The sequence below is a fragment of the Hirundo rustica genome, chromosome 12 (assembly GCF_015227805.2).
Source record: "Hirundo rustica isolate bHirRus1 chromosome 12, bHirRus1.pri.v3, whole genome shotgun sequence".
Lineage (NCBI taxonomy): Eukaryota > Metazoa > Chordata > Aves > Passeriformes > Hirundinidae > Hirundo > Hirundo rustica.
In genome coordinates, this window is record NC_053461.1 from 20,072,690 (window position 1) to 20,099,882 (window position 27,193).

General features: G+C 53.5%; 1 protein-coding gene across 5 annotated transcripts in view; it reads left to right on the forward strand.

Moving 5' to 3' along the window:
- The window catches only part of GRM7 (glutamate metabotropic receptor 7), a 183,271-nt gene that overhangs the window by 123,484 nt on the left and 32,594 nt on the right, over window positions 1-27,193 (forward strand). For all 5 annotated transcript variants that reach the window (XM_040076398.2, XM_040076397.2, XM_058422244.1 and 2 more), the window contains exons 7-8: window positions 1,202-1,341; window positions 14,026-14,961. In XM_040076398.2, coding sequence (XP_039932332.1) covers window positions 1,202-1,341; window positions 14,026-14,961 — 1,076 coding nt within the window. The remainder of the gene's footprint in view (window positions 1-1,201; window positions 1,342-14,025; window positions 14,962-27,193) is intronic.

The following is a 27,193-nucleotide window of genomic DNA, read 5'->3' on the forward strand; positions in this document are numbered from 1 at the left end:
GATTGTCATAATCTTCAATCTTGACACAATATTGCTCTACCCTACCCAAAGCCATTTTAATACGTCTGCAAATGGATGTCACCCTGGAAGGTCGCTCCTGGAGCTGGGAGGAAATGAGGCACCTTGGGAAGGATCGCCGCTCCCATCCCGTGGTGACTGAACTGCAGGTGTGGCTCCCCTGAGCTCGGGGCAGCTCGCAGCCGGGGCTGGGGCTCCTCGAGTCCTGCCCTGACCCGTGTGTGTCACTTCAGCACGTGAGGAATGAGGGGAATTTGGGCACTGCTCTGGCCCTGCCAGGATCAGGAGTGCACAGGGATGCTGTTCCCAGATCAGGGAGTGCACAGGGATGCTGTTTCCGGATCAGGGAGTGCACAGGGATGCTGTTCCTGGATCAGGGAGTGCACAGGGATGCTGTTCCTGCATCAGGGAGTGCACAGGGATGCTGTTCCTGGATCAGGGAGTGCACAGGGATGCTGTTCCCTGATCAGGGAGTGCACAGGGATGCTGTTCCTGGATCAGGGAGTGCACAGGGATGCTGTTCCTGCATCAGGGAGTGCACAGGGATGCTGTTCCCGGATCAGGGAGTGCACAGGGATGCTGTTCCTGGATCAGGGAGTGCACAGGGATGCTGTTCCTGCATCAGGGAGTGCACAGGGATGCTGTTCCCTGATCAGGGAGTGCACAGGGATGCTGTTCCCTGATCAGGGAGTGCACAGGGATGCTGTTGCCTCGGTTCTCTCCCGCCCCGGTGATGACGAGGATGGAACATGCTGTGGAGGAGGAATCTATTTCTGGATGCTCGTCCAGACTCACTAGACCCGGGCTGACTTCTGACAGCAGCATCTCTCAGGAGCAGATGGAGCATCTTCTGCAGGGGGGAAGCAGCATTTGGAGGCTCCATTCACAGGAGATCTCCCGGAGGACAGGGAGCTGCAGGGCAGGAAGAAAAGCCTGCTGATATTCCTGGCGGTGGGCAAGGGCTCGCTGTGCTTGTTCTCTCTCAGGCAGCAGGGTCAGGAGAGGCGCTGGGTCTGTGGGGGAGGGCTGGGCGATGGCAGTGTCCTCACGTGTCCTCTTTGGGTGCCTGGGGGATGCACGGCCTCGTGTTTCCAGCCTGGAAGCTCCCACCCCTGAGCAGGTAAAAGCTTTGGTGCAGATTTGGCGCTGGCTGGTTGGATTTTGTCTGGTTTCCTTCCCCCAGGCAGTGCTGGCACCCCAGTGATGTTCAACAAGAACGGGGACGCCCCGGGGCGCTACGACATCTTCCAGTTCCACAGCAGCAACACCAGCACGCCCGGCTACCGCCTGGTGGGCCAGTGGACAGATGACCTCCAGCTCAACGTGAGTCCCTCCTGCTCCTTTGGCTTGGCTGTGGGCACCCAGCGCTCCAAAAATGCACAGGGACCTTTGCTGCTCCCTCACAGTGGGGTCATTGCACATCACCTCCTAAAAACTCCTCAGGGACCTTTGCTGCTCCCTCACAGTGGGGTCATTGCACATCACCTCCTAAAAACTGCACAGGGACCTTTGCTGCTCCCTCACAGTGGGGTCATTGCACATCACCTCCTAAAAACTGCACAGGGACCTTTGCTGCTCCCTCGCAGTGGGGTCATTGCACATCACCTCCTTCTCCCCTGTCCTGCAGCCTTCCCCCTGTACCCAGAGAGCCACAGCTCCCCAGGCTAACAGAGACATCAGGTCATCATGCAAATTTCATTACTTGTGCGTGTCTGCGGTCCCTGGCTGCCAGCTTGGGAATTAAGCTGTGATTTGTTGTGGTTTGAAACCACTGGGTTTCATTTGCAGAGGCTTTTCAGTTTTTCTTGGTTCTGGAAAGCTGGAGCGCAGTGTTTTCGGGGTGAGTCACTTTTCCAGTGGAGTTTTTAATCCGTGTGGATGAGGTGGCCTTTCTGGGATGATGCCTGAAGGAAAACAGGCGCTAGGAGCAGGTGCTCAAATGCACTTTGATGTTTCCCAGAAAAAAAAAGGGTGGGAAAGCTGGAGACCTCAGTGTTGGCCTCACCCTGCCAGCCTGGGGTGACACAAGTGTGACCCAGGGGTGACCAATGGTGTGGGTCACCAAGGCTCCACTCTTGGAGGCTGATCACGAACAATATTTTACTCTCCTCGAGTTCTGGCTCATTTTTATTTTCTGTATTGGATTTGCTCTTTCGGTGCTCTTCAACCTTTGATGTTCTATATAAGGAAACCTATATTAACTCGCAATTTACAGTTCTTTTAGCAAAAAATATTAATATTTTATTAAGCAAATCCTTCTTTATGTAAACTACGCATCCTGATTCATTAAAATTTAAAGCTAGATTAATGGAGCCTGATTTGTATTCCTGTTGTTGTGTTAAATGTTTCCATAAAAAGATCTCTTTCCTCACCCTCGTAGCCTCATGGCCGCAGGGTCGTATCAGTAGCTGAGATCCTCTCACTGACTTCCCTTCTGATCCCTCAGGTGTCCTAGTTTCTCACACAAATACATACATGAGGTACTCCCTTTCGTATTATCGGATTATTTCTTACAATAACAAAGACAATTGTGGAGTTTAGAGAAGTCAAGGATTCCCGGAAACAACCAAAAGTAATACAATTAAATACATCCCAGGGAAAACTGCCGGGGGATGCGATTTGTCTGCAGTAATTACTGTGGCAGTAACTCCTCAGGGGATGTTTCCCCAGTTGTTATTTCTTAAACACAACCCGGGAGGGGGAGGCAGAGGGTGTTTGGTGCCAGTGCTGGTTTCGGTTTGGCGGTGCTGCTTTGTTTCCGAGAGCTTTGTCACTCTGGGCAGTCCGGGTCAGTTCCGTGTGTCTGAATCTCCTGGCAGTGGAAAAGCTGTTCACACAGCCTGGGGGTAAGGACACTGCAGATCCCAGAGGCAGGAGGGAAATAACTGCAGGACGCCAGCCAGGTGAGTAAAGATTTTCTTCTTTATCATGGTCCTCATTCCAGGAAGGAGCAGAAACGTTTCGGTGCTGGATTCCTCTGGCAGGGCTGCTCAGTCTGGTGTGGGTGCCTCCAGCAAAGGTCATCTTCCCATTCCTGGTACTCTTTGGGGTGTGGTGCGCACAGGCTGCGTCAGTCTGGAGAGCTGAACCAGAATTTTCACGTTAGCTGGCCCCAGGGACGTGGCGTGGGCTCCTGAATGATTCCCTGGGCCAGGGGCTGGGAGCTGCTCTTTGCCGTGGGGAGCAGAGGGTGACACAGAGCCTTGCTGGGAGATGTAACATCCCTGGGGCTGGGGATTGGGCTGAGCTGGGGTCAGTGCTGCCCCCGAGCACGGGGAGCCTTTGGTGGCAGCACAGCAGCAGGGACAGGGGCAGGGACAGACAGGATGGAACTTCCACCCTGCAATCCTTCCTTCCCCACAGACAGAGGGACACGGAGTAACTCTGTAATCCTCTGTGCAATTTGTGCAGAACCTGCTCACCTCAACGCCTGCTGAACCTCTCTGGGCTCAGACCAATCAATTTACGTGCCATGAACATCTCTGTTAGGGAATCTGGAAATAACTGTTATGGACAGTGAGCGGGTGAAGAGAGTAATTAACTGTCTAACCTGCTGGCAAGAGACCTGGCTGTACCTGCCTTTTTTTGATAAAATATTCGGATTGCAATCGGATCCAAGCACCTCTTCAGAGATGTTTGTTGCTCGGGAATATTCTGCCAACAGATGGTATTTTTCTAAAATGGCGTGTTCGAATTGATTTCTGTTCGTTGTTTTCTTGGGTTTGTTGCTGGGTTCCGGGTTTTTCCTTTGGAGCAGAGTGTGTTCAGGGTGGATGGAGTTTCTGGCTTTGGCCCTGTCGGGGACACACTCTGCACCTTCTGCTGCCCTGGCCCTGTCCCTGCAGGTGTCACACTGCTGTGAGGTGACAGTCCCGCTCCCAGGGGTGGGGTGTCACTTGTGGGAATCATTTCCTAGCACTAGTGCTGCAGAAGGACCTGCAGCCTGTTTGCACAGCTCCTGGCCACGGCTGGGCCGCTCTGAGCTCAGCCTCCTTCCCCATCGCCCCGCGGCCCGGGGAGGAGCTGAGAGCTGCCTCCGTCCCTGGGTTGCTGGAACTCCTGCCAGCGCCGTGCTCTGCCCCCGTGCTCTGCCCTGCCGTGTGCTGTGCTAATGGATGCTGTTTGTTTTGTTCCCTCATTAAATTCTGCCATCTCTCATCGCCCGTGCCAGCCGTGACCGGCACAAGCACCTTTCATTATCTCAACCTGCAGAATTAACTCGCAGCCGAGCGGAAGGGAATTTTTCAAACCACTGGCCCGCTGCGGGGCCATATGCTGCTTCTGCCTGCTGCAGGGGATGGAGCAGGCAGGGGCTGAAATCACACACATCCTGCACAGGCTGTGAGTGCAGCTAGCCTGGGGAGAGCCGTGGAGTGGGGCCGGGGGCTCCGGGGCTGCGGGTGGGCTTGGAGCCTTCGGCTGCTGGAGGTGGATTTATCAGACAGGGCACGGGCTCAGGGTGTACCTGATGGGAGCTGTGCCAAGGACAGGAGCTGTGCAGAGACAGGAGCTGTGCATGCACAGGAGAGTGCACACACAGGAGCTGTGCAGAGACAGGAGCTGTGCATGCACAGGGGAGTGTTCACACAGGAGCTGTGCACACACAGGAGCTGTGCAGGGACAGGAGCTGTGCAGGGACAGGAGCTGTGCAGGGACAGGAGCTGTGCAGGGACAGGAGCTGTGCACACACAGGAGCTGTGCTCACACAGGAGCTGTGCAGGGACAGGAGCTGTGCACACACAGGAGCTGTGCTCACACAGGAGCTGTGCACACAGGAGCTGTGCTCACACAGGAGCTGTGCTCACACAGGAGCTGTGCAGAGACAGGAGCTGTGCATGCACAGGAGAGTGTTCACACAGGAGCTGTGCAGAGACAGGAGCTGTGCACACACAGGAGCTGTGCACACACAGGAGCTGTGCAGAGACAGGAGCTGTGCTCACACAGGAGAGTGCACACACAGGAGAGTGCACACACAGGAGCTGTGCTCACACAGGAGCTGTGCACACATAGGAGAGTGCACACACCGGAGCTGTGCACACACAGGAGAGTGCACACACAGGAGCTGTGCTCACCCAGGAGCTTCAGCTCTCACTCAGCCAGGCCACGCTTTCCTTGCAGCTTTGTGCTGTGCCACAGTGGAAATTTAGAATCTTGCATTGCCCGAGAACAGCAAGAGTTTACTTGTAGAAGCAATACAATTGATGCCCAAGACATGCATCTTGACACTGAGCACAGCTCCTGCAGCCAGTTTAAAATACATGGAAGTGCTGCTCCAAGGGCTGTGGCTGTGTATAGCACTCAAAGCTGCGTATCTTTGAGAAGTACTTGTCCTTCTATAGAACGGATAATAGCAGAAGGCGATAGTTCAGTGTTGCCCCTCACCCTGCGGAGCAGCTCGGGTCAGCACCGAGGATGTAAATGCCATTTCCTCTGTTGGTGGCCCGGCAGTGACAGCACCTGGCACTGGGGGCACGCGGCTCCCTCAGCTCTGGCAGGGCAGGACACGGCCGGGATTCTGCTGCAGCTCTGGGAATGTCACTGGAGAGGCGTCTGTGGGGATGTAAATGCTGAGAGAGGCTGAGACGGATGGATTGCACGTGTGCTTAAAGACAGGAGCAAACTGGAGCGTGAGGAGCTTGTAAAAGCTATAACGGCAAAAAAAAAAAAAGATGTAGCGGAAGACCTGACTTGAGATTTTTGCTTTGTCTTGTATTGTTCCCTTCCATGGCCACGAGCCTGCGGGAAGAGACACTCTGAGAATGAGTTATGTAAGAAATGGGAGTTAAAAAATAAATCACCCCCTCTCCCAAAGAGGTGCTGGTTCTGCGCCTACACGTCCCCCTGCAAAGCCTTTCTGCGAGGCTAATGTGGTTTTGTCAGCAAATATATTCAAGAGCAAATGCTTTGCAGGGATATTTTATGGCTAATGAACATGTTTGGTTGCTGTTGGCAGGAGTAACAATGTCAGTTTGTGTGTTATTGAGGGCGCAATATTCTTTATTTAATATCTGAAAGCGGGAAGAGGCTCTTCAGTGGCAGCTGTGCTTTGTTGTGTTTGGAGAGCTCACGCAGCTCCGGAGAGCAGAGCACTGGGGCTGTGCACCAGAGCTGTCCTGCTGCCACAGCGCCCAGGGGAGCGCGGGGTGCTCACGGGGCACTGGCCATTGAAACGGCTCCAGTTAACCCCGCAGGGAGCTGGGGCTCCCACTCACGCCCTCGGGGTTCTTCAGCTGGTTCTGCCCAGGATTTCCATCCCCTTGCCCCTCGTTCCAGCCCGGCCTCGGGCACCCTGTGGCACCTCTGTCACCGGTGGAGGCTGCTCCCCTGGGTCATCTCCGGGGCGTGGAGGTGCCAGCAGAGCCTGGGTTTATGTTTGTGTCTCATCCTCGCCCTGGCCGGGGAGGCTGGGTGGAGAATATTCCCTGTGTGACCCCACGGGAGGTCGGTGGGACGTGTGGGCAGTGCTGTGGGCACGGGCAGGGCTCTGCAGGGCAGGGAGAATCCAAGAACCATCACTAAATAGTCACTGGATTTACACCTCTGGAGCAGAGACCCTTCCCTGGCTAGATGGGAGTGATGGTGTCAGAGGAGGGGTCTGCAGACCTGTGCTGAGCCTGCCTTTGGGGTTTCTCTTTGGGGTCTCCCTTTGGGGTCTCCTTCCTCCCCTGTCCGTGTTTGTCTGCTGTTTGCTGGCTGTCCCAGTCCCCGGGTGCTGCCTGCCTCCACTCCCTGCCAGACCTGGGGCAGGACTGCAGCTCTGGGGCTTCTCCTGCCCCGGGTTTCAGTGCAGATCAGGGCTGGCACCTTCCAGCCCTGCCAAGAGTCCTGAGGCAATCAAGAGCAGCCAAAAGGCGCTGCTCTGTCACTGGTTTTGTTGATCGAATTTGCGAGTGAGCTCCTTTAATGAACTGTTCAAACAGCGATGGGAACTCCTGGCTTAGAGCTGCTTCTGCAGAGCCCAAACACCACCCAGCTGTGTTCTGCAAAATGAAATTTTGGTCCCAGGCCGCTGCCGGTGCCAAGGGTGGTAGAGTAGAAAGGATGACAGATGTGTCATATTGTGCCTGTTTGCTTCAGGGAGCAGAAAGAAATCCCAAATCCCAGCAAGGGTGACTGAAAGCTCTGCTCACATCAGACCCGTGCGAGCAGCCCTCGGAGCTCCCGGCGTCTGAGCGAAGCATAAAGGTTCCTGACAGGCCACATGCATTGAGTGGGTCAGAAATAATCACTATTTAGGTGTCCCTGGGTACTGATTTCTGAAGGAAATCGCCGTGGCTGGCAGCAGGACTGTAATATCAGATGTGTAATGTGGAATTTAATGTGTCTCCAGCTAATTGTTCACATGATGGACAATAATGGCCCGGAATAAACAGCTGCAAAGGGTCTTTAGTCTGCTCTGGAACAACTTGAGAGGAAGCCTTTATTTGCTTTGTTTTCCTGTTTTATTTGGCTTTCCTTCCACTAAACTGAAAGCGTACGTTTTATGAAAGCGCTGCCGAAGTGATTCCTGTGAAGCATCCTTGTTGAGTGCTTAATCCCACCTTTAACTGGGATTAAAGGGATCTGGGGCTGGCTGTGAGCAGTGGCACTGAGCAGCTGCTTCCCAGAGCTAACTGCAATCGGGATCTTAATCTGCTTCAGCAGTGCCTGTGCTTGGACTGGCTGGGGAAGGCTTCTGCAGACTGCAGCCTCCCTTTGCAAGACCAGGCTTTGCCCTTTTCCTCCCAAAAATGCAGCTGGAAGGGGAGGGAGAAGCTTTTCTCCCAGCCCAGCCTGGGTGAGCCCCATCTCCCCTCCTGAGGGTGTCCTTGCAGAGGGGTTGCCCTGGAGGCAGTGCTCACCCTGTCTGTGGGGAGAGGATTCCCTGCCCTGGAGGCAGCTGCAGCCCTGGGAGCGTGTCCTGCCACAGCCACTCTCGATTTTCTGTCCACATCTGCAGTTCTTTCAGGGCCCAATTGGCTGAGCATACCCTGAGCAGGATAATTTAATATTGTTAGTATTATTAATATCACTGCAGCAATCTAATTCAGGCCTGAATGAGCTGAGTGCTGCATTTCCCTCAGAATTCTGTATTTCTTTCATCTTCCTTGCCTGCCCCGTGTTGTTCTGCCTTGCACACGAGATGTGATGAGGAGATCTCTGTCCCATTGATGCTGAGGCTTCAGGAAGGGAAAACCAGCCCCGAATTAATGGACTGGAAGATGCTGGTCTTCGGCTCAGCTGGGGGATCGGGAGGATAAACGAATGCCAGCATTTCTGAGCTGGCAGGCGCTCGAAGAGAGATGATCTCCAGGCTAACACACGTGCTTGGATCCCTCTCATCCCTGCCCTTTCCAGACTGGGAGTTGTGTCTGGGGTTTGGCAGGGGCAGAGCTTTTCCACAATCCCAAAGAACAGGAAAAACAAGAAGTTATTGGCTCATGAGAGGAGAGGTGAGCAAAGATAAAGGGCTGATCCTTTCCACAAACATTAGGTAAGGTGGGCTCGTGGCTGGGCTGTGGAAAACAGCTCTGAAAAGGAGTTTTCAGGAGAAAAACCAGAATTCCTGGATTTGCTTCCAGATGTGCCAGTGTCATCCAGGCTCGTTCTCCAGGACTTGAACTTCCCAGCTGTGGGGCACTGTGAGCGTGTGAGGAGCGAGTGTTTGATTTCAGCTGCTGAGCTGCTCTGCCCTCTGAGCTGGGTTATGGGCTGTGCTCCTTGGCTTGGGGCTTTCCTGGCATCCTGCACCAAAAACAATCTCCAAAATGCTGCCCAGAGCAGCTGTGGCTGCCCTGGATCCCTGGAATGTCCCAGGCCAGGCTGGAGGCTGGGACTGCAGCAGCCTGGGATGGGGGATGGTGTCCCACCATGGCAGGGGTGGCACTGGGTGGGCTCTGGCGTCCAAACCAGTTTGGGGTTCTGTGATAATTCAGATTTTCCCTCATTCTAAGCCACTTTAGGATAAAAAATTGCCTTGTGTTAGCTCTGCTTTCAGAAGATAGTTTTGCCCTAACCTATCTATTTAAAGAGACCAGAACTGTGTGTTCTAAATGCACATTTGGAGCCTTTTTGAATTAAAAGAATATGCAGGGGCTGCAGGACGAACGCTGGAGATGCGTGGTCCACCCCCCTCCATTAGTGAGAAGACAACACAAAGCTGCAGGCAGATATAACAGCATTAAAATAATTAATTTTCCATTTTATTGTGTGTCAACAGAAATGTGTGATAATAAGCATTTCTGCAAAAACTGTGGATTAAGCATTTTCCTCTACGTCAGTGGTGTGCTGGAAACGTCCTTGCTTTAATGTAGAACAAATGGCCCTTGGATCTCATTAAAGATGGTGCTGTGAGTGCCCAGGGCAGCTCCCAGGGCTGCTGACAAAAGGTGACAGACATGAAACAAAAGCCAAAGGAAGAGCAGGAATGAAAGGGAAAGAAACGAGGGTTAAGGATTGCTTCTTGTGGGAGCACCAGACAGGGAGCAAAGTGGCGGCATTAGTTGGAATTTGCAGCCATAATTAACTGAGTGTGTTAATTAGGATGTGACAGGAACTGCTGAGGGGCCCTCTCCTGCAAGGAGAACCTGGAGAAGGGAAGGAGCTGGGGAAGGAAGGGCTGGGGGCTCTGCCCTGCCCATCCCATCCCTGCCCATCCCTGCCCATCCCTGCCCTGCCCTCCTGTGGGTTGGGAGCTGGGTTTGACTTGGGTCTCAAACAAGAAAACAGAGAGGAAATTGAGGGATAGGAGAGAGCTCTGCCTCCTTCTGGGGTGCCTGGGATGGGATGGGATGGGATCCATGGGATGGGATGGGATGGGAATGGGATGGGATGGGATGGGACTCCCATGGATCAGTGTCAGTTCCCACAGCAGGGGCAGGGACACGGCCGTTTCCCGGAGCTCAGGTGCTGCTGCATCAGGAACAATCCTCCTGTGTCCTGGGAGGGTCCGGAGTCTCTGGGAGGTCCATGTTATCCTGCAGAGGTGTTACAGCTGCTCTGCTCAGCGCAGGGATTGGTTTGGCACGGGCAGAGCTGGAGGGGTTTTTGCCTCCACCACCTCAGTGCTGCCACAAGGCTTCCCCGGCAATCCCTGCAGCCAGGGAGATGAAAAGGAGTTCCAGTGTGAGCAATTCCATGTGTGGGCCAGGCAGGGAGCAGCTCTGCAGCCTCTCTGCCTTATCATCACGGTTATCTCTTGGAGGGATTTCAGTTGATATTTTGCAGAAGACTCTGCCGAGGATGCGTTATTGACATATTCTTAGCTTAAAACCGTTATCATGGTAAATCCCTGGATTTAAAAGCTAATTACAAGACGTTAATAGCTGAGCCTGAAGAGCTAAGTCATGCAAATATTGCTGTCTGCAACGCGGAGTACACACAAACGTTTGAAGTGCTGAGTTAGGAGCTGCAGTCTGGAGGTGGCAATAAATCTGAGCCCAGTCCTCGCCCCTGGGATCTGCGTGTCCGTGAAATTAATGGCACCGTCTTCATGGAAGCGGTGTCGGGGAACGTGGCTATTTTCTTCCCTGAGTAGGTTAATTACCGCTAATGTAATTATTTTTGTACCGATTTTTATTTTAATCAAACATTGCACGAAACAATTAAGTTCAGAACAAATGGCTTATTATGGAAATGTTTGTGGCGGAGGGAAGCAAAGCAGCAATGTTTGAATTATACACAGATATTGAGTTACTTTATTCATTAAAATGAACAATTACATTAGGCCTTATGAGACAGACTAAGCATTTCTTGTTACTGTTTGTTCTGTGGTGAACGTAAGGAGAATGTACATCGTGAGTGGATCCATCCAACCCCTCCTGCTGGAGGCATCCAGGACCTGGGGATGTGTGGGAGCAGGGAGAGCATCCTTCCCAAATCTGCCAGGACTGCAGGGCAGGGGGGCTCCTTGTGCCCCCGGGCACTGACTTGGCCAGGGGTGGAGTTCCAGCTGTGGCATTGCTGGCTGGCTTTGGCTGCAATGTCTGGCTGCCTCAGGCACTGCTGTTGGTCTGGGGAGAATAAATTCCCTTATCCCTGGGCTGAAATGGAAGGTTCTGCATAACCCCCCCCCCCAGTTTTTCTGTTAATGGCAAGAGAAGTTTCTCACAGTGTTTGGAGTTTCTTGCTGCCTGCTTTGCAGACTGTGCCAGGCATTTTCAGCTGATCCTTGGAGGTATCTAAAAGGTGTGTGGACGTGGGACACGTTTTCTTTCAGAAATGTGCTTTTCTGAGTGGGGAAAGTGTCTGTAGTTTGACTCAGGTTCTCACCCCCTGCTGCAGGCGTTGGTGCCCCGCATTCCCTCACAGGCACTTTGCATCCTGAATTTTCTCCAGAAACAGCAGAAATCTGCTGCAGACTGGGTCAAAATCCTTGTGGTCGGGTTGATCGCGCTTTGTATTGGTGCCTGCAGCAAAAAGGGATCGGGGTGGCAGTGGGCAGCGATCAGGATGGCAAAGGCAGCTCTGGGCTGGCTGGAGCCCTCGCTCTCAGGTGTACAAGCTCAGGTAAGTCACAGCTGCCCTGTCTCACTGCCCTGGGAAATGGGCACAAAGCAGGGACTGAGCAGGTGAAAGAAGCAGCAGTGTCACACAGTCAGCTGCTTTCCTGAGGAACTGCCCTGCCATTTCCCCGTGGTTTCCTGAGGAACTGCCGTGCCATTTCCCCATGGTTTTCTGAGGAACTGCCCTGCCATTTCCCCATGTTTGCTTTCCTGAGGAACTGCCCTGCCCTTTCCCCATGGTTTCCTGAGGAACTGCCCTGCCATTTCCCCATGGTTGCTTTCCTGAGGAATTGCCATGCCATTTCCCCATGTTTTCCAGGAACTGCCATGCCATTTCCCCATGTTTTCCAGGTCAGCACTGTCACAGATTCAGCTGCTTTCCTGAGGAACTGCCCTGCCATTTCCCCATGTTTTCCAGGAACTGCCCTGCCATTTTCCCATGTTTTCCAGGTCAGCAGTGCCAGCCCTGGCTGCCCTCAGTGCCCAGCTCTCTGCTGGCATTGCCCCTGTGCAGGGAGGGACTCAGGGGACACTCAGGTCACTCGGCCCCTCTCGTTGCCCCAGCCCTGGCAGTCAGCCCTGGGTCAGAGCAGGGCTGAGCTGGGCGTGGAGATGGAGATGGATTTCCTGGCTCCTTGCACTGCCAGCGAGACCAAAGCACCATTTGTCAGTGCAGTTTAATGAGTCTTTGTGTATCCCTTTATCATCAGCACTCCTTTGCCTCCTGCAAGCTGCACACCTTCAGCTCAGCAGAGATGGGGAAAGGAGTTCATGGATCTTTTCTCTTCCCCAGAATACTGAAGGTTAATTAAGTTTCCCAGGCAGTGGCAGACGTGTAGAATATCTCTTACTGAGGGATTATTTTTGCAGCATTCACAGAAAGACTCTTGGTACTCCAGTGTGTGAGCAGAGTGTGACTTCAGGGTTTGGCGTTTTCACAAATACAGCATGAAGATGATACAGGATCTGTTTTGATTTAAATTAGAAAAGTGAAACTTAATTCTTCAATTTAAGCCTTGCCCATCCAAGTCTTCCCATCTATATGAGTAATTAGGGCAGCTGATTCAAGGAATTCATCTGAGAATTTTGAGGTGCAGGGAAAATCACGAAGCTTGTCAGCATTTAAGTGACCTAAAGAGAAATAGCTGGAATTTTGTTTTTAGTAACACTTATTCACGTCTGTCCCAGGGGATCAGGTTTTCTGTTTGGAAAAGACGCACGGACACACAGAGCAGTGCTGGTAAGTGGTGCTGGGAATGCCAGGGCCTTCCCAGGCTCCCAGCCTGGACTGTTTCACTGGGGCTCCAATGCTAAACCTTCCTTGTTCTTGGAAGCTGGTGAGTGGCTGTGGTCAGGCGTAGTTTGAAATGATTTCTGAGTCTAATTTCCCACAGTACTGGCAGCCTTTGTCACATACCTTGGAGTTCAGGATTCTCCAGACTGCAAAGTAAGTGAGACTTTCTGTGTATTTAATATAATCAATTATCATTTGCATTCCCAGAAGCACATGTGGTATTTCGAAAGCTGAATGTGACTTAGAAATGAAATACTATCTAATTACTGCATTTTTCAGTGATGACCATTTTCTTTGTCCTTCATATTTCTCACCTGGCTTGTATAGCAGACCTTCCCCCATTCCCACTGATCCCATGCCCTACAGAAAACACATTTCCACCTCATTTCAAATCTTCCCCTGGTCAGTAGCAATCCCAGGATCTCTATTATGTCTCTGTAAGAAGCCCCAAGGTTTCTGGAAAGCAGCCTTGCAAATCAAAGCACTGCCTTCCCTCAAGGTTTGCAATGTTCTTACTAATTCTCGTGAAAAAACAGGTTTTCACTCTCGTGGTTTATCTGGGGCTGTGTGTCATTCCATCAGACTTAACGACAAACAGAAATGAGAAATGGAGGCAGTGAACACAGCTAGGGACCAGAGCCCCAGAGAGGCACCAGGCTGTGCTCCAGGAGTCTGCCACGTGGGAAGTTTGTCCAGTTGGGTTTTGTGTGCTGAGGCTCCCCTGGGTCCTGTCCCTTCCTTACCAGCTCATGTCAGTGGCTGCCAACCCTGACCCCGAGCCTGTTTGTGTCCCTGTCCATCAGAAAGGGGAGGTGCAGTGGGGAGGAGGGGTGCATTCTGTGCCCCCCTGGATGTGCAGCCAGCCCTAACCTCATCCTAACCCCGAGGCTGTTTGTGTTGTCCCCCAGATAGAGGAGGTGCAGTGGGACAGGGGTGTGTGCTCTGTGCCCCCCTGGTGTGCAGCCAGCCCTAACCCCATCCTAACCCCATCCTAACCCCGAGCCTGTTTGTGTTGTCCCCCAGACAGAGGAGGTGCAGTGGGACAGGGGTGTGTGCTCTGTGCCCCCTCAGCGTGCAGCCAGCCCTAACCCCATCCTAACCCGAGCCTGTTTGTGTTGTCCCCCAGATAGAGGAGGTGCAGTGGGACAGGAGTGTGTGCTCTGTGCCCCCCTCAGCGTGCAGCCAGCCCTGACCCCATCCTAACCCGAGGCTGTTTGTGTTGTCCCCCAGATCGAGGAGATGCAGTGGGGAGGCGGGGTGCGTTCCGTGCCGCCCTCGGTGTGCAGCCAGCCGTGCCGGCCGGGCGAGAGGAAGAAGATGGTGAAGGGGATGCCGTGCTGCTGGCACTGCGAGCTCTGCGACGGCTACCAGTACCAGGCCGACGAGGTCACCTGCCTGCTGTGCTCCTACAACGAGCGGCCCAACGAGAACCGCACCGGCTGCCGCTCCATCCCCATCATCAAGCTGGAGTGGCACTCGCCCTGGGCCGTCATCCCCGTCTTCCTGGCCATGCTGGGGATCGTCGCCACCATCTTCGTCATGGCCACCTTCATCCGCTACAACGACACGCCGATCGTGCGCGCCTCGGGCCGCGAGCTCAGCTACGTGCTGCTGACGGGCATCTTCCTGTGCTACATCATCACCTTCCTGATGATCGCCAAGCCCGACGTGGCCGTGTGCTCCTTCCGCAGGATCTTCCTGGGGCTGGGCATGTGCATCAGCTACGCGGCCCTGCTGACCAAGACCAACCGCATCTACCGCATCTTCGAGCAGGGCAAGAAGTCGGTGACGGCGCCCAGGCTGATCAGCCCCACCTCGCAGCTGGCCATCACCTCCAGCCTGATATCGGTCCAGCTGCTGGGCGTCTTCGTTTGGTTCGCGGTTGACCCGCCTAACATCATCGTAGATTACGATGAGCAGAAAACTATGAACCCCGATCAGGCCAGAGGAGTGCTCAAATGTGACATCACGGATCTACAGATCATTTGTTCCTTGGGTTATAGCATTCTGCTCATGGTGACGTGCACTGTGTATGCCATCAAGACTCGGGGGGTCCCGGAGAATTTTAATGAAGCCAAACCCATTGGATTCACTATGTACACTACCTGTATAGTATGGCTTGCCTTCATTCCAATATTTTTCGGCACTGCCCAGTCAGCCGAAAAGGTAGGTGAGAGCGCACAGGTGTCTCAGGATCCGCTGTGGGTGTAACGACGTGCTGGTGGTCAGCTGTCCGTGGATTCCCGGCTGGGCTCTCCAGGCAGCTCCTTCCCGGCCCGCGGGCAATCCATGGCGCTGTTTTCCTTCCCCGCTTAGCTCGTGGGCCGTTCGTTTGATAAACTGGCAAATGATCAATAGCAATCACATTAGCCATTAGTTTTATTGTTGCATCTATTTCAATTGTTTCTTTGCAGCGGGATAAGTGAGAATTAGCTGTCATATTATCCACAAAGAGGCATCTCCTAACTAAATCATTTTGAGTACAAGATGTAAGCAAGAGAACGGTCAGAAAATCCTCAGGTGGGCTCCTGTGCCTCTGGGCCTGAGCCTGAGGGCTGGGTGGAGTCTGGTGGGTGCTCTGCTCACAGAACAGCCCCAGGACACATTTACAGCACCGGTGTAAAGTGCCTCTCCTGAGCTCCCTGGGCCCAGGGGCTCCAGCTGATGCTCCAGGGTGCAGGTTCACTTTTACTTCTCTCTGGAGAAAAGCTGTCATTTCAGAGGGAATTGGCAATTCCCCCCAAGTCCAGTATTCCAAGAGCAATGGGCTCTCTAGCTGGGCTGTCCTGATCTGCTGTCAGCCTGTTTCACCCCTCCAGCCCACCCCAGCCTGGAGGTGCTGCCCCAGCCCTGCATGGATGTGGCAGCACGCTGTCATCCCTGGATCCTGCACCTGCCCTTCCTCCTGCAGGAAACAGCTTTGGCTTCTCGGTCCTTTCTTCACCTCTGCTTTCATTCCACGTTTGTTCTCGAGCACAGAGCTGGGGCAGGCTCGGTGCTGGGGGTGGAATTGTTGTGTCTTTAGAGGGTGAGCACATCCCAGGTCCCAGCTGGCGGGTGTCCCTGTGCAGGAGGAGCTGCAGGAACACCACAGGCACCCTGGGACACGTCCTGCTGCTCAGGGGCTGCGCAGAGCCTTGTTCCCTCAGCTCAGGAGGTTGTAGGGGTTTGCAGTTGCCTTTGGCTCAGCTTTGGCCCCCAGGGGAGGAGGGCATCACCCAGGAAGGAGTTTGCTGGCGGGAGAGGGGATCACTCGCGATGGCCAGGTAGGAACAGAGGTTATGGAGAGGTTTCCACACATCCTCTCACCTCTGCACTGGGCTCTGCAGAGCCACTGCACCCCAGAGGGAATTCATTTCAGCTGGAAAGAGACCTGCCAAGGCTCACAAACGCTTCCAGCGCCTCTGCTCTCCCTGCCGAGGGTGGGTGAGGAGGAGCAGCAGCGGCTCAGTGCGGTGGGGTCTGTGTAACCTGGCCCTGGCACGGCGGTGCTGAGCTGCTCTCGCGCTCCCTGCGTGCACTGGGGCCTGCAGGGCACTGAGATGAAGTGCTTGGAGTTGTCTGCAGGGATGGAACCGGGTGACATTAAAGCACAAAGGGATGCAGAGGCTGCAGCCAGCACGCAGGACAGTGCAGCAGCACGAGCTGGAGCTCCTGAGCTGAGTTAAACCCGGCTCTGGGAGCGCTGGGCTCCTGTGCAGGACAGCAGAAGGGATGAGGATGACCGTGGTGTCACCCAGAGCACAGAGGAGGGCACAGGACAGGGGAGCAGCTCCTCACTGCGCTGTGCCCCAGCCCGGGGACGCTGGGGACAGGGACAGCAGTGGCTGCTCTGTGCTTCTGGGGCTCATCCCCATTCCTTGGGCTGGAATTGTCCAGCAAAGCCCCCGGAGTGACCCCCCCGTGTCCCTGCAGGGCCGTGGCTCTCCCCTCCTGCCCTGCGCTGCAGGACCTTGGCTGCTTCTCTCCCTCTTCTCTCGCTGCTTTTGGCTGGGGGTGCAGGGATTGTGCGTTTTGGTGCTTGCTACTGATTTCCTGTCAGATCTCTCCCCTGGAAAATATTGGGCCACGCACGTCTGTGCTGAAATGGAAATTGCACCTGCTGAAAAATCTCGTGCAGCACGATGTTTTAAGCTGAGGAATGGGGTTATATATAACACTGTGGGTTTCAGAGCATGGATTTATTTTATTTTATCGATAAATACAAGCATAATGTTGTTCGGTGGAAGGCATATTGAAAACACCTGCCTTGTTCAGGGTAGAGAATAACACCTCCAACAACAACAAAAACCCCTAGCAGTGTGCTGCAGGTAATTCATAAATGGTGAATAATTCAAGCAGGAGCTGTTGCAGCAGGTGGAGGGAGGCCAGAAATCCGAGTTTCTCAGGATGGAGATGCACCACGAGGCACATGGGAGGTGATGAAAGCAGATTTCAGACCTTTCTACAGCTCGAGTCCACTCAACCTGTTTGTTTGTCCATTGTCAGAAATGGAGATCTGTGATCTGTGGGTCATTGTGATTTGTGGGTCATTGTGATTTGTGGGTCAGTTGTGATTTATGGGTCATTGTGATTTATGGGTCAGCTGTGATCTCTGGGTCATTGGGATCTGTGGGTCAGTTTGATCTGTGGGTCATTGGGATCTGTGGATCATTCTGATCTGTGGGTCAGTTTGATCTGTGGTTCATTGGGATCTGTGGGTCATTGTGATCTCTGGGTCGGCTATGATCTGTGAGTCAGTTGTGATTTGTGAATCATTGGGATCTGTGAGTCAGTTTGATCTGTGGGTCATTGTGATCTGTGGGTCATTGTGATCTGTGGGTCATTGGGATCTGTGGGTCATTGGGATCTGTGAGTCAGTTTGATCTGTGGGTCATTGGGATCTGTGAGTCAGTTATGATCTGTGGATCATTGTGATCTGTGGATCATTGTGATCTGTGGGTTGGCTATGATCTGTGAGTCAGTTGTGATTTGTGAATCATTGGGATCTGTGAGTCAGTTGTGATCTGTGGGTCATTGTGATCTGTGGGTCATTGTGATCTGTGGGTCATTGTGATCTGTGGGTCATTGTGATCTGTGGGTCATTGGGATCTGTGAGTCAGTAATGATCTGTGGGTCATTGGGATCTGTGGGTCCTTGGGATCTGTGGATCTTTGGGAGCTGTGGGTCTGGGGGCTGTGTTGTCCTATCAAGTCGATGTCCTCAAAGCGCTGTGTAACCTTGGAGGAGCAGGACAGTCCTGGGGACAGGGACGGTGCTGTCTCTGCTCAGAGAGATCCTGCATTCATGTGTGTTTGACAGGAAGCCACTGTGGCTTTTAGCTGAAGGAGGGGAGATTTTGACTGGATGTGTGGAAGGAGTTCCACCCTGTGGGGATGGGGAGGCCCTGGCACGGGGTGCCCAGGGAGGCTGAATATTCCCCTGAAATCTCATTTTCTCAGATTATGTCATTGGGCTGACACAGAGAGAGAGATGTCATCATTATATTTACTTGTTTTATAGAGGTTCTGCTGCCTCGGAGCTCTGATTGCTTTTATTCAGTGGCTGTGTTAAGATTAAAATAATACATTGTTGGATGTGTTTACAAGCCAGTGAGATCTGTCAGCGTGCTCCTGAAGTGTATCCTGGCGGTGGGAGTCCTTTCTTGGATGATCCTCAGGGCTTTTTTCAGGTTAGAGAAGTTCTAATTGTGCCTCTCAGTGAGGGCTGGCTTGTCCAGCCAGTGTGGTTGTCCTGCTTGGGAGCTCTCTTCTTCCTGCAATGAAGAGAAACAGGGAAAAGTTGAAACAGGGAAAAGAGTTGTCACCTTCCATCAGCTTATTTCTGCAGGAGCTTTCAGCTGTAAACTGTTGCGGTTTTGGGGGAAGTTTTGTAGGTTTTGTTATGAAATTTGCAGTCCCTAATCCCATCAGCTCTTCCACCTTCCTTCTTGTTCCTCTATTTTTATTTTTTTCCAATGCCCCTTTTATTCAAATCAATAAGGGCAAGTCAGGCATATTTGGCAGCAACACTTTTACTTATTGTGTTGAGTGTTCCATAAATACTATAATTTGAAGGCACGTGCAAAACGGGTGCTTGTTCAGATTAAATAATGTCACATTAGCATGGGAGCACTTCAGCCTCTGCTCTGGTTTTTGGTGGAACTAAGTTACCCTTCAATTCCCTGTAACACAAATACCAATTAGCCAGGTAGGGCACACTTTTATTTTCTCCCTTGGGAAGCCTTGGGCTGGCAGTTGCTATAGCAACTCTGCATGTGTGGGTTTGGGAGTTATGAGGGATTTAATGCAACGTTTGTTGGTGTTTCACCCTGTTGGGCTGTGGAGGAAGCCGGGCTTTGAGGCTCCCAGGGAGCGTGACTGAGCCTGCCATGGTTTGGGGCTCACACAGGGACTGTGTGGATTGCAGCTTCTGTTTAGAGGAGGATTCTGATGACTGGGATTTCTCACTGATGCCCTTTCACTTCACCCATCACTTCATTATCTGCGGGTTCAGATGCTGAAGTCCTCAACTGTATCCCTGAGAACACTCTGGAATTTGGGGGTCTGACATTAGAGCTGTCCCGAGTGAAGCCTGAGCTGCAGAGCAGCCTCACCTGCCTGCCTTCGGAGCCTCCAGGCTGGAGCCACAGCTCTGGAGATGCCCCTAGCACAGGCTGCTCAAGAAAAGCCCCTTTTGTGTGGAGTGCTGCAGCTCTGCGTTTTAACTGGGGAGAAATTAGGTGTTCTTTGAGATCTAGAAGCGAAGTAATCAGTGGAACTTTTGGAAGGCTGATAACCTTCACTGCAAAAGGGATCCTGGCCTAGGTCTTTATTAGGTTATTCATTAGCTTTATTATTTATTTAACAGCACTGCTGAAAAGGGTATAAAAACCCTTTGGAAACCTTTGGGTGACTATGGAGTTTCAGTTCTAATTTCTGTAGAACTGAACAAAAATTTTAAGCACAGCTTCAGGGTGAAGTTCCCAGTAAGATTTCCTTTATTACCTTCCTTAGCATTCATTTGGCCCCCCCAACGGGAAGAGAGGCTGTGAGCAGTCAAAGCTCAGCCAAATTAAAAGGCTTTTAAGGTGCCACTGCTGCTGATGGTTCAACCCTAAAGAGGAGCTCAGGGTTTCCCTGTGTGTGGTTGAAGTGCTGCAGCAATCCCAGGTTCTGGAGCTGTTGATCTCCGGCCTCGTGCCTGTTCTGCTCTCCCTGGTGGAGCTTTGCTCCCTGCACAGACATTGACTGACCCAGCACCCCCAGCTGGAGCTGGGCTGTGGCCCTGAGGCTCCTGCAGGAGAGCACATCCCAGGAAATAGGGGATATTCCTGGCTGGAGTGTTCACTGAGCACCTCAGGGCTCTGTCCTGAGCGCTCTGCCACAGCTCCCTCTGCCCCGAGGCTGGAAAAGAGAAAGAGCAACGGCAAGGAGAGCTTGGTGCCTAAAGCCGGGCTTTGTGGGTGTCCCACACCCTCACACTCAGAGGGAAGGGGGGAATTCCTCTCAGGAATTCCACAATTCCTGACATGGCAGGGATGGCTTGGGAAGGAGCCGCTGCCCTTCGAGGGGGTGTCGTGACAAACCAAAGACATTTTGGTAATAGATCCATCACCCACAGTGCTGCAGTGTATTCCCGAGCCAGGGCTTTCCTGGGAAAGGGAAAATCCCTGCCTTTGCTTGGCCCTGGCTGGGGCATTCCCACCCCAGCAGTGCCCAAGTTCAGCCGGGCAGCGGGAGGCTGCGGGGCGCTGGAAATGCAGCTCTGTGCGTGCCCATTGTCAAGGCAGCGATTTCGAGGCAGGGAAGAGCACACGTGCACGCCCTGAGTGAAATAAGGGCTGATTGGAGTAATTAGATCCTCCTCAGAAGACCATAAATTAACGGTGATTATGATTCTTGAAAGAGCAGGAGCAGAAGGTACCCTAACGTGTCTCCGCTTTATCACATTTGCTGCATTGTAATGCTCCTTTAATGGCAATATGTACTTTTGTAGTAAAATCTAATTGCAAACACTGAGCAGGCAGAGCCCAAGGCCAGGATCGTGTTCCACATAATTACCTGGGGAGGGGGGGCTCCCCCAGCCAGCAGTGCCACGGGCAGAGCCAGGTACGGGGCTGCGATCATTAACAGCCCCATCAGCGGGCGGAATGTTCCGGGCTCGGAGCAGGGGCCGTGTCGGGGAGCGGCACTGCCGCCTTTGGGGGGCTGTGCTGTCCCTCCATCGTGTCCCCACCGTGCTGCTGTGCGCCCAGGGACCCTTTGGAGCCTCGCAGGGGCTGCTTTGATGGCTGGTGCTGGCACTGAGGGATCTCTTTGCCGGGATAATTCCGGCCTTTTCCATCCCCGGCTGTGCTGAGGAGGCAGAAAAACGAAACCGTTTGGAAGATGGGAAAATAAATGGAACCCAGAAAGGAGAGGGGATCACAGAGGTGAACGTCACAGAATGTCCTGAGCGGGAAGGGACCCACAGGGATCCTTGGTCCAGCTCCTGTCCCTGCACAGACCCGCCAGATCCCACCCTGGGCACCCCTGGAGCTCTGGAATGTTCCCATTTCCTGGGACCCTGGGCAGTGCCAGCACCCTCTGAACCTTCCCTGCTCCCCAGCCTGATCCTCCCTCCGCGGCACTCCTGCAGCCCTGGCAGCTGCCCCAGCTCCTCCTCGGGTTTCTCTGCCTCCCCTTGGAGCAGGGCAGCGAGGGCCCCAAGCCCGGGCGCTCTCTGCTCGACTGGGACAGCAGATTTGGGGATATCTGCGGTGCTTTTCCCCCCGGGAGCCCGGCTGTGGCACAGACACCTGCCCACGGCTCTCAGCATCACTGCCCCGGGCAGGGCACCGCGGCCCCTGTCCTGTGCACACGCTCCAGGTCAAACCAGGAGAAGTGGGCAAGGGAGGTCTCTTCTTCCCCTGGAATTCCTGGTGCATACTTAACTGCCTCTGGCTGAAAAGCAGCACAGTTTTTAAAAGGAAAAACGTGTAGGTGTTAAATGCATAGTGTTGACATGTGCTTTTTTTGTTCCTATTTTTATTTTTTTGGAAAATGTGGAATTGCCAGGAGGGTTTTGCGTCTGAAAAGCCATCTCTGCACGGGCCCCTGGCAGCCCTGTCCCCGGGTTTTGTCTGCAGCACCAACTGACAGCCCCTCACTGGGAAATAATTGCAGCTTCGTGGTGGAGTCCAGGGCAGTAATTACTGTGTTGATGAAACTTTTCTCTTTGCTTGCCTTCTGATATCTCTGAATGTCAAACTCACTTGGGCTGACAACATAATTTCCCCGGCAGAGCTCTTGCACGGACCGTGCCAGGCTGCTGGGTGGGGCTGGGGGTTTTTCCCAGTTTGCTGAATTCCCGGGGCGGCAGAGGGAAAATCTCAGCCTTGCAAAGCCCGGCCTTGGGATTAACACTGAGCACTGCTGGGCTCGGGGCAGCCACCCATAGGAACCAGGGGTGGCTGCAGAGCCATGGAATAGCTCTTCAAAGTGAGTTAACAAGGAGCCAATCCCAAAAGAACTGGGATTGTTGTAATTTACTGCAGATAACTGTCCCTCCAGACAGGGCAGGCTCACTTTGGTTGGATGTCTGTGGTCACGTATTTCCCCAGGCATGGTGACACACCCTTGAGAGTGTCCAAAGCAAGTGTGAACGTGGCACTTCGGGGGTGATGTGGGATGGTGGGATTCGGTGATCCCACAGGTGATTCTGTGATTTTAATTATTATAGTTTATAATTGTAATATTTTATATTTATCTATATGTTTATAATTTTAATAATATTTTATAAAAGTGTGTAACTTTAATATTTTGACTCTCCTGCATATGCAAGGTTTGAGGTAAGTGTATCACGAGGACAGTGTGGTTTCCCAGAGGCACGGATACGTTCCTGGTTCTCTGCCAGTGTGCATTTTGGGGGGCTCAGCTGGGGGGCTCTGGGGGGCTCTGGGAGGCCATTCCCTGTGCCACTCTCTGCAGGACTGTCCCCTGTAGGGCCGGGCAGAGGACAGGGAGCTCTGCTGGGCTGGGGACAGAGCTCAGCCTGAGCTTTGCGGCAGGAAGCCTCGGCTCCCGTTCCTGTGTTGTTTGGAGCCCCGGAGCAGCCGTGCCAGCCCAGCCCGGCTCTGTGAGAGCAGAGCACAGCCAGGCTCTCCCCCTGCTCCTGTGCAGCACAGTCACTGTGTTTGCAGGCAGAAATAACTGGCTGCTGATCCTGAGCTCCTCCAGGAACAAAAGCAAAGCCGTGGAGGCGTTGCTCAGTACAGCGGGGGTTAGGGAGATGCTTCTCAATTTCCTTGATCATTGTGGATGGGTCAGGGTTTGGTTTGATGGGAACTTTCAGCAGCCAGAATTGGTCCTTGAGCACTGGTGTCATCTCCTGTGAGCGGGTTCTGGGAGCAGCCTGCAAAGGGCCCAGATGGAGTAGCCCCTGCAGAAGGAGCTTCCTTCATCGCTGGAGTGCAGATTTCCTTCTGTTTGTTTTGGGATAAACAGGAACAAAATGGAAGGAGCAAGGAAAACTGCCAGGAGAGGAGCAGGACGAGGCGGGTGAAGCCTTGCTTGGAGAGAGCTGGTGGGATGAGTGTCACAGGGAGGGCGGCATCCTGCTCGAGGCCGCTGGGCAGTGAGCAGAACGTCCAGCCCTTCATGGGATGGTGGGGTTGGAAGGGCCCCAGAGCCCACCCAGTGCCACCCCTGCCGCGGCAGGAACGCCTTCCTCTGTCCCAGGCTGCTCCAAGCCCTGTCAAGAACTTCTCCCTGATATCTCATCCAACCCTACCCTCCTTCAGCCATAATTTTCCTCCAAAAATCAGTAAAAAATCCCAGCCTGCAGGCACTGGTAAGGGAATCTCCTCTCCACAAAGCAAAGCCTCTGGGGATCCTGGGGAGAGATCTGTGGGAGAGATCCTCTGACACAGACTTTGTCAGCTCCTGTGTGCACACCAGAGCTAAACACAGCTGGCTTTGCAGGGGGATGGAAGAGCTGCCCTGAAAAGAACATTTTCAGGCCAGCCAGGCCAATGCAATGCAGAGCAAAAAGCAGGATTCTCTATACCTAAGAGATGGATCGAAAATATTGGCTTGAAGGATTTATTTGTTGTTTTAAGTGCTTTAAGCAGGCATGTAATAATAATAATAAAAGTAGAAGCCATCATGCTCAGTCACAGAAATTGCCTCATGTTAATCTTTGAGGCATAAGCTTAGCAGAAGGTTAAAGAGGAACAACAATGAATTCTTGCATACTGAAGCGAAAGAGTTTTGTCCCAACCCTGGCAGGTCAAAAGTGATTTGGGGCATGTTTATGTTTCTGCAATGACAGCTTTTCTTGCACTGTTAATTGCTCATTAAACACCATCCATTCAGCCCTCTGCCGCAGCAGGGAGAGCCGAGGTTTAGCCCTGCCCAGTCCCGTGGTTTCACCAGTGAAAAATGTGTGTGTTATAAATGGAGTAACTGGAGTGTCCCCAGGATCCACGCTGGCCTCACCTCCGGAGACACTTCTCTGAGAGAGAGCAGAGGGAGTAGGAGGACAGAACACGTGATGAACAATATGCTCTCATCTTCCTCCTGTTCCCCCTGATTTACATCTCCAGCATCAGAGCAGCCTGGAATGTTTAATGGAGATAATTAAATATCATTTGGAGACGAGATAGCTCTTTCTAGCAGAGGAACAGATCCTGCCTAGCAGCTGAGCTGGCAGCAGCAATTCAGCAGTGAGCTGCAGAGGAGATGCACTGGCAAGCTCAGACTCTCTTAGGTGTGGGAAGGAAAAGCAATGGAAATCAATTCCTTTGGCCAAGGTGCTTAAATGTGATTAGAGCTGGAGAAAGTCTCGTGAAAACTGGTATTAGGGAGAAGTTAAGATTTATTCTGGTGCTTTAATTGGAGGACCAAGGAAGTCAAGTGATTTGATTCTCCAGAAGTTCAGAATCGATGTTGTTTTAGCAGGTTTTATTGACTGGAAGATGAAATCTGATAACGACTGAAGATAAGGAAGGGAGGTCAGATGTCCCCGCTGGTGCAGAGCAGAGCGAGCCCTGGCTGTGCTTCCCTCTGATCCCACCGAGCCAGGATCTCCTCGGGCACAGCCCAGCCCGGCCTGGCCGAGTGCCCTGAGGGGTGTGGGGGCTCGGGGGCTGCTCAGAGCCCGGGACACGGGAGGGGATGTCCAAAAGAGCATTTACCGAGTCAGGTCCCAAAAGAGCATTTGCGGGAGTCAGAACCCAAAACAGCATTTCTAGGAATCAGGTCCCAAAACATTTACAGGAGTCAGGTCCTAAAAGAGTATTTACAGGTCCCAAACCACATTTACAGGAGTCAGAATCCAGAACATTTACTGAGTCAGGTCCCCAAACAGCAGTTACTGAGTTAGGTCCCAAAACATTTCCCGAGCCAGGTCCCTGTGCTTGGCCTGGCCCGGGTGGGTCACTCGGGGCAATCCCAGCTGAGCTGCTCGCTGTCCTGGGCTGGACAGGGTTTGTCACACTCAGCAATCCCAGCTGAGCTGCTCGCTGTCCCAGGATGGACAGGGTTTGTCACACTCAGCAATCCCAGCTGAGCTGCTCACTGTCCTGGGTTGGACAGGGTTTGTCACACTCGGGGCAATCCCAGCTGAGCTGCTCGCTGTCCCGGGATGGACAGGGTTTGTCACACTCAGCAATCCCAGCTGAGCTGCTCGCTGTCCCGGGATGGACAGGGTTTGTCACACTCAGGGCAATCCCAGCTGAGCTGCTCGCTGTCCCGGGATGGACAGGGTTTGTCACACTCAGCAATCCCAGCTGAGCTGCTCGCTGTCCCGGGATGGACAGGGTTTGTCACACTCAGGGCAATCCCAGCTGAGCTGCTCGCTGTCTTGGGATGGACAGGGTTTGTCACACTCAGGGCAATCCCAGCTGAGCTGCTCGCTGTCCCGGGATGGACAGGGTTTGTCACACACAGCAATCCCAGCTGAGCTGCTCGCTGTCCCAGGATGGACAGGGTTTGTCACACTCAGCAATCCCAGCTGAGCTGCTCGCTGTCCCGGGATGGACAGGGTTTGTCACACTCAGCAATCCCAGCTGAGCTGCTCGCTGTCCCGGGATGGACAGGGTTTGTCACACACAGCAATCCCAGCTGAGCTGCTCGCTGTCCCAGGATGGACAGGGTTTGTCACACTCAGCAATCCCAGCTGAGCTGCTCGCTGTCCCGGGATGGACAGGGTTTGTCACACTCAGGGCAATCCCAGCTGAGCTGCTCGCTGTCCCGGGCTGGACAGGGTTTGTCACTCACAGCAATCCCAGCTGAGCTGCTCGCTGTCCCGGGATGGACAGGGTTTGTCACACTCAGCAATCCCAGCTGAGCTGCTCGCTGTCCCCTGTTGGACAGGGTTTGTCACACTCGGGGCAATCCCAGCTGAGCTGCTCGCTGTCCCGGGATGGACAGGGTTTGTCACACTCAGCAATCCCAGCTGAGCTGCTCGCTGTCCCCTGTTGGACAGGGTTTGTCACACTCGGGGCAATCCCAGCTGAGCTGCTCGCTGTCCCGGGATGGACAGGGTTTGTCACACTCAGCAATCCCAGCTGAGCTGCTCGCTGTCCCCTGTTGGACAGGGTTTGTCACACTCGGGGCAATCCCAGCTGAGCTGCTCGCTGTCCCGGGATGGACAGGGTTTGTCACACTCAGCAATCCCAGCTGAGCTGCTCGCTGTCCCGGGATGGACAGGGTTTGTCACTCGGGGCAATCCCAGCTGAGCTGCTCGCTGTCCCGGGATGGACAGGGTTTGTCACACTCAGCAATCCCAGCTGAGCTGCTCGCTGTCCCAGGCTGGACAGGGTTTGTCACACTCAGGGCAATCCCAGCTGAGCTGCTCGCTGTCCCGGGATGGACAGGGTTTGTCACACTCAGCAATCCCAGCTGAGCTGCTCGCTGTCCCGGGCTGGACAGGGTTTGTGATACTCACAGCAATCCCAGCTGAGCTGCTCGCTGTCCCGGGATGGACAGGGTTTGTCACACTCGGGGCAATCCCAGCTGAGCTGCTCGCTGTCCCGGGCTGGACAGGGTTTGTCACACTCAGCAATCCCAGCTGAGCTGCTCGCTGTCCCGGGATGGACAGGGTTTGTCACACTCAGGGCAATCCCAGCTGAGCTGCTCGCTGTCCCAGGATGGACAGGGTTTGTCACAGTTCCATTTGTATTTCCAGGCTCTCTGCTGGCTGGGTCGCGCAGAGGGGAGGGAGCTGCTGCCCGTCCCTCTCCTGCAGCAGGGCAGCAGATCGTGATCGCTCTGCGCTGAAGGCAGCGAGAACCAGGCTCTGCTCTTCTATCCCGTTAAAACACATTTAATGCGTTACAGATTGGCGTTAGTGTCCGCAGCTCGTTAACTCCTGCCAGGCCACGGATGAGTTAAATGCGTGAGTTGATTTGGGTTTAAAACTCGGGTTTTTCTCC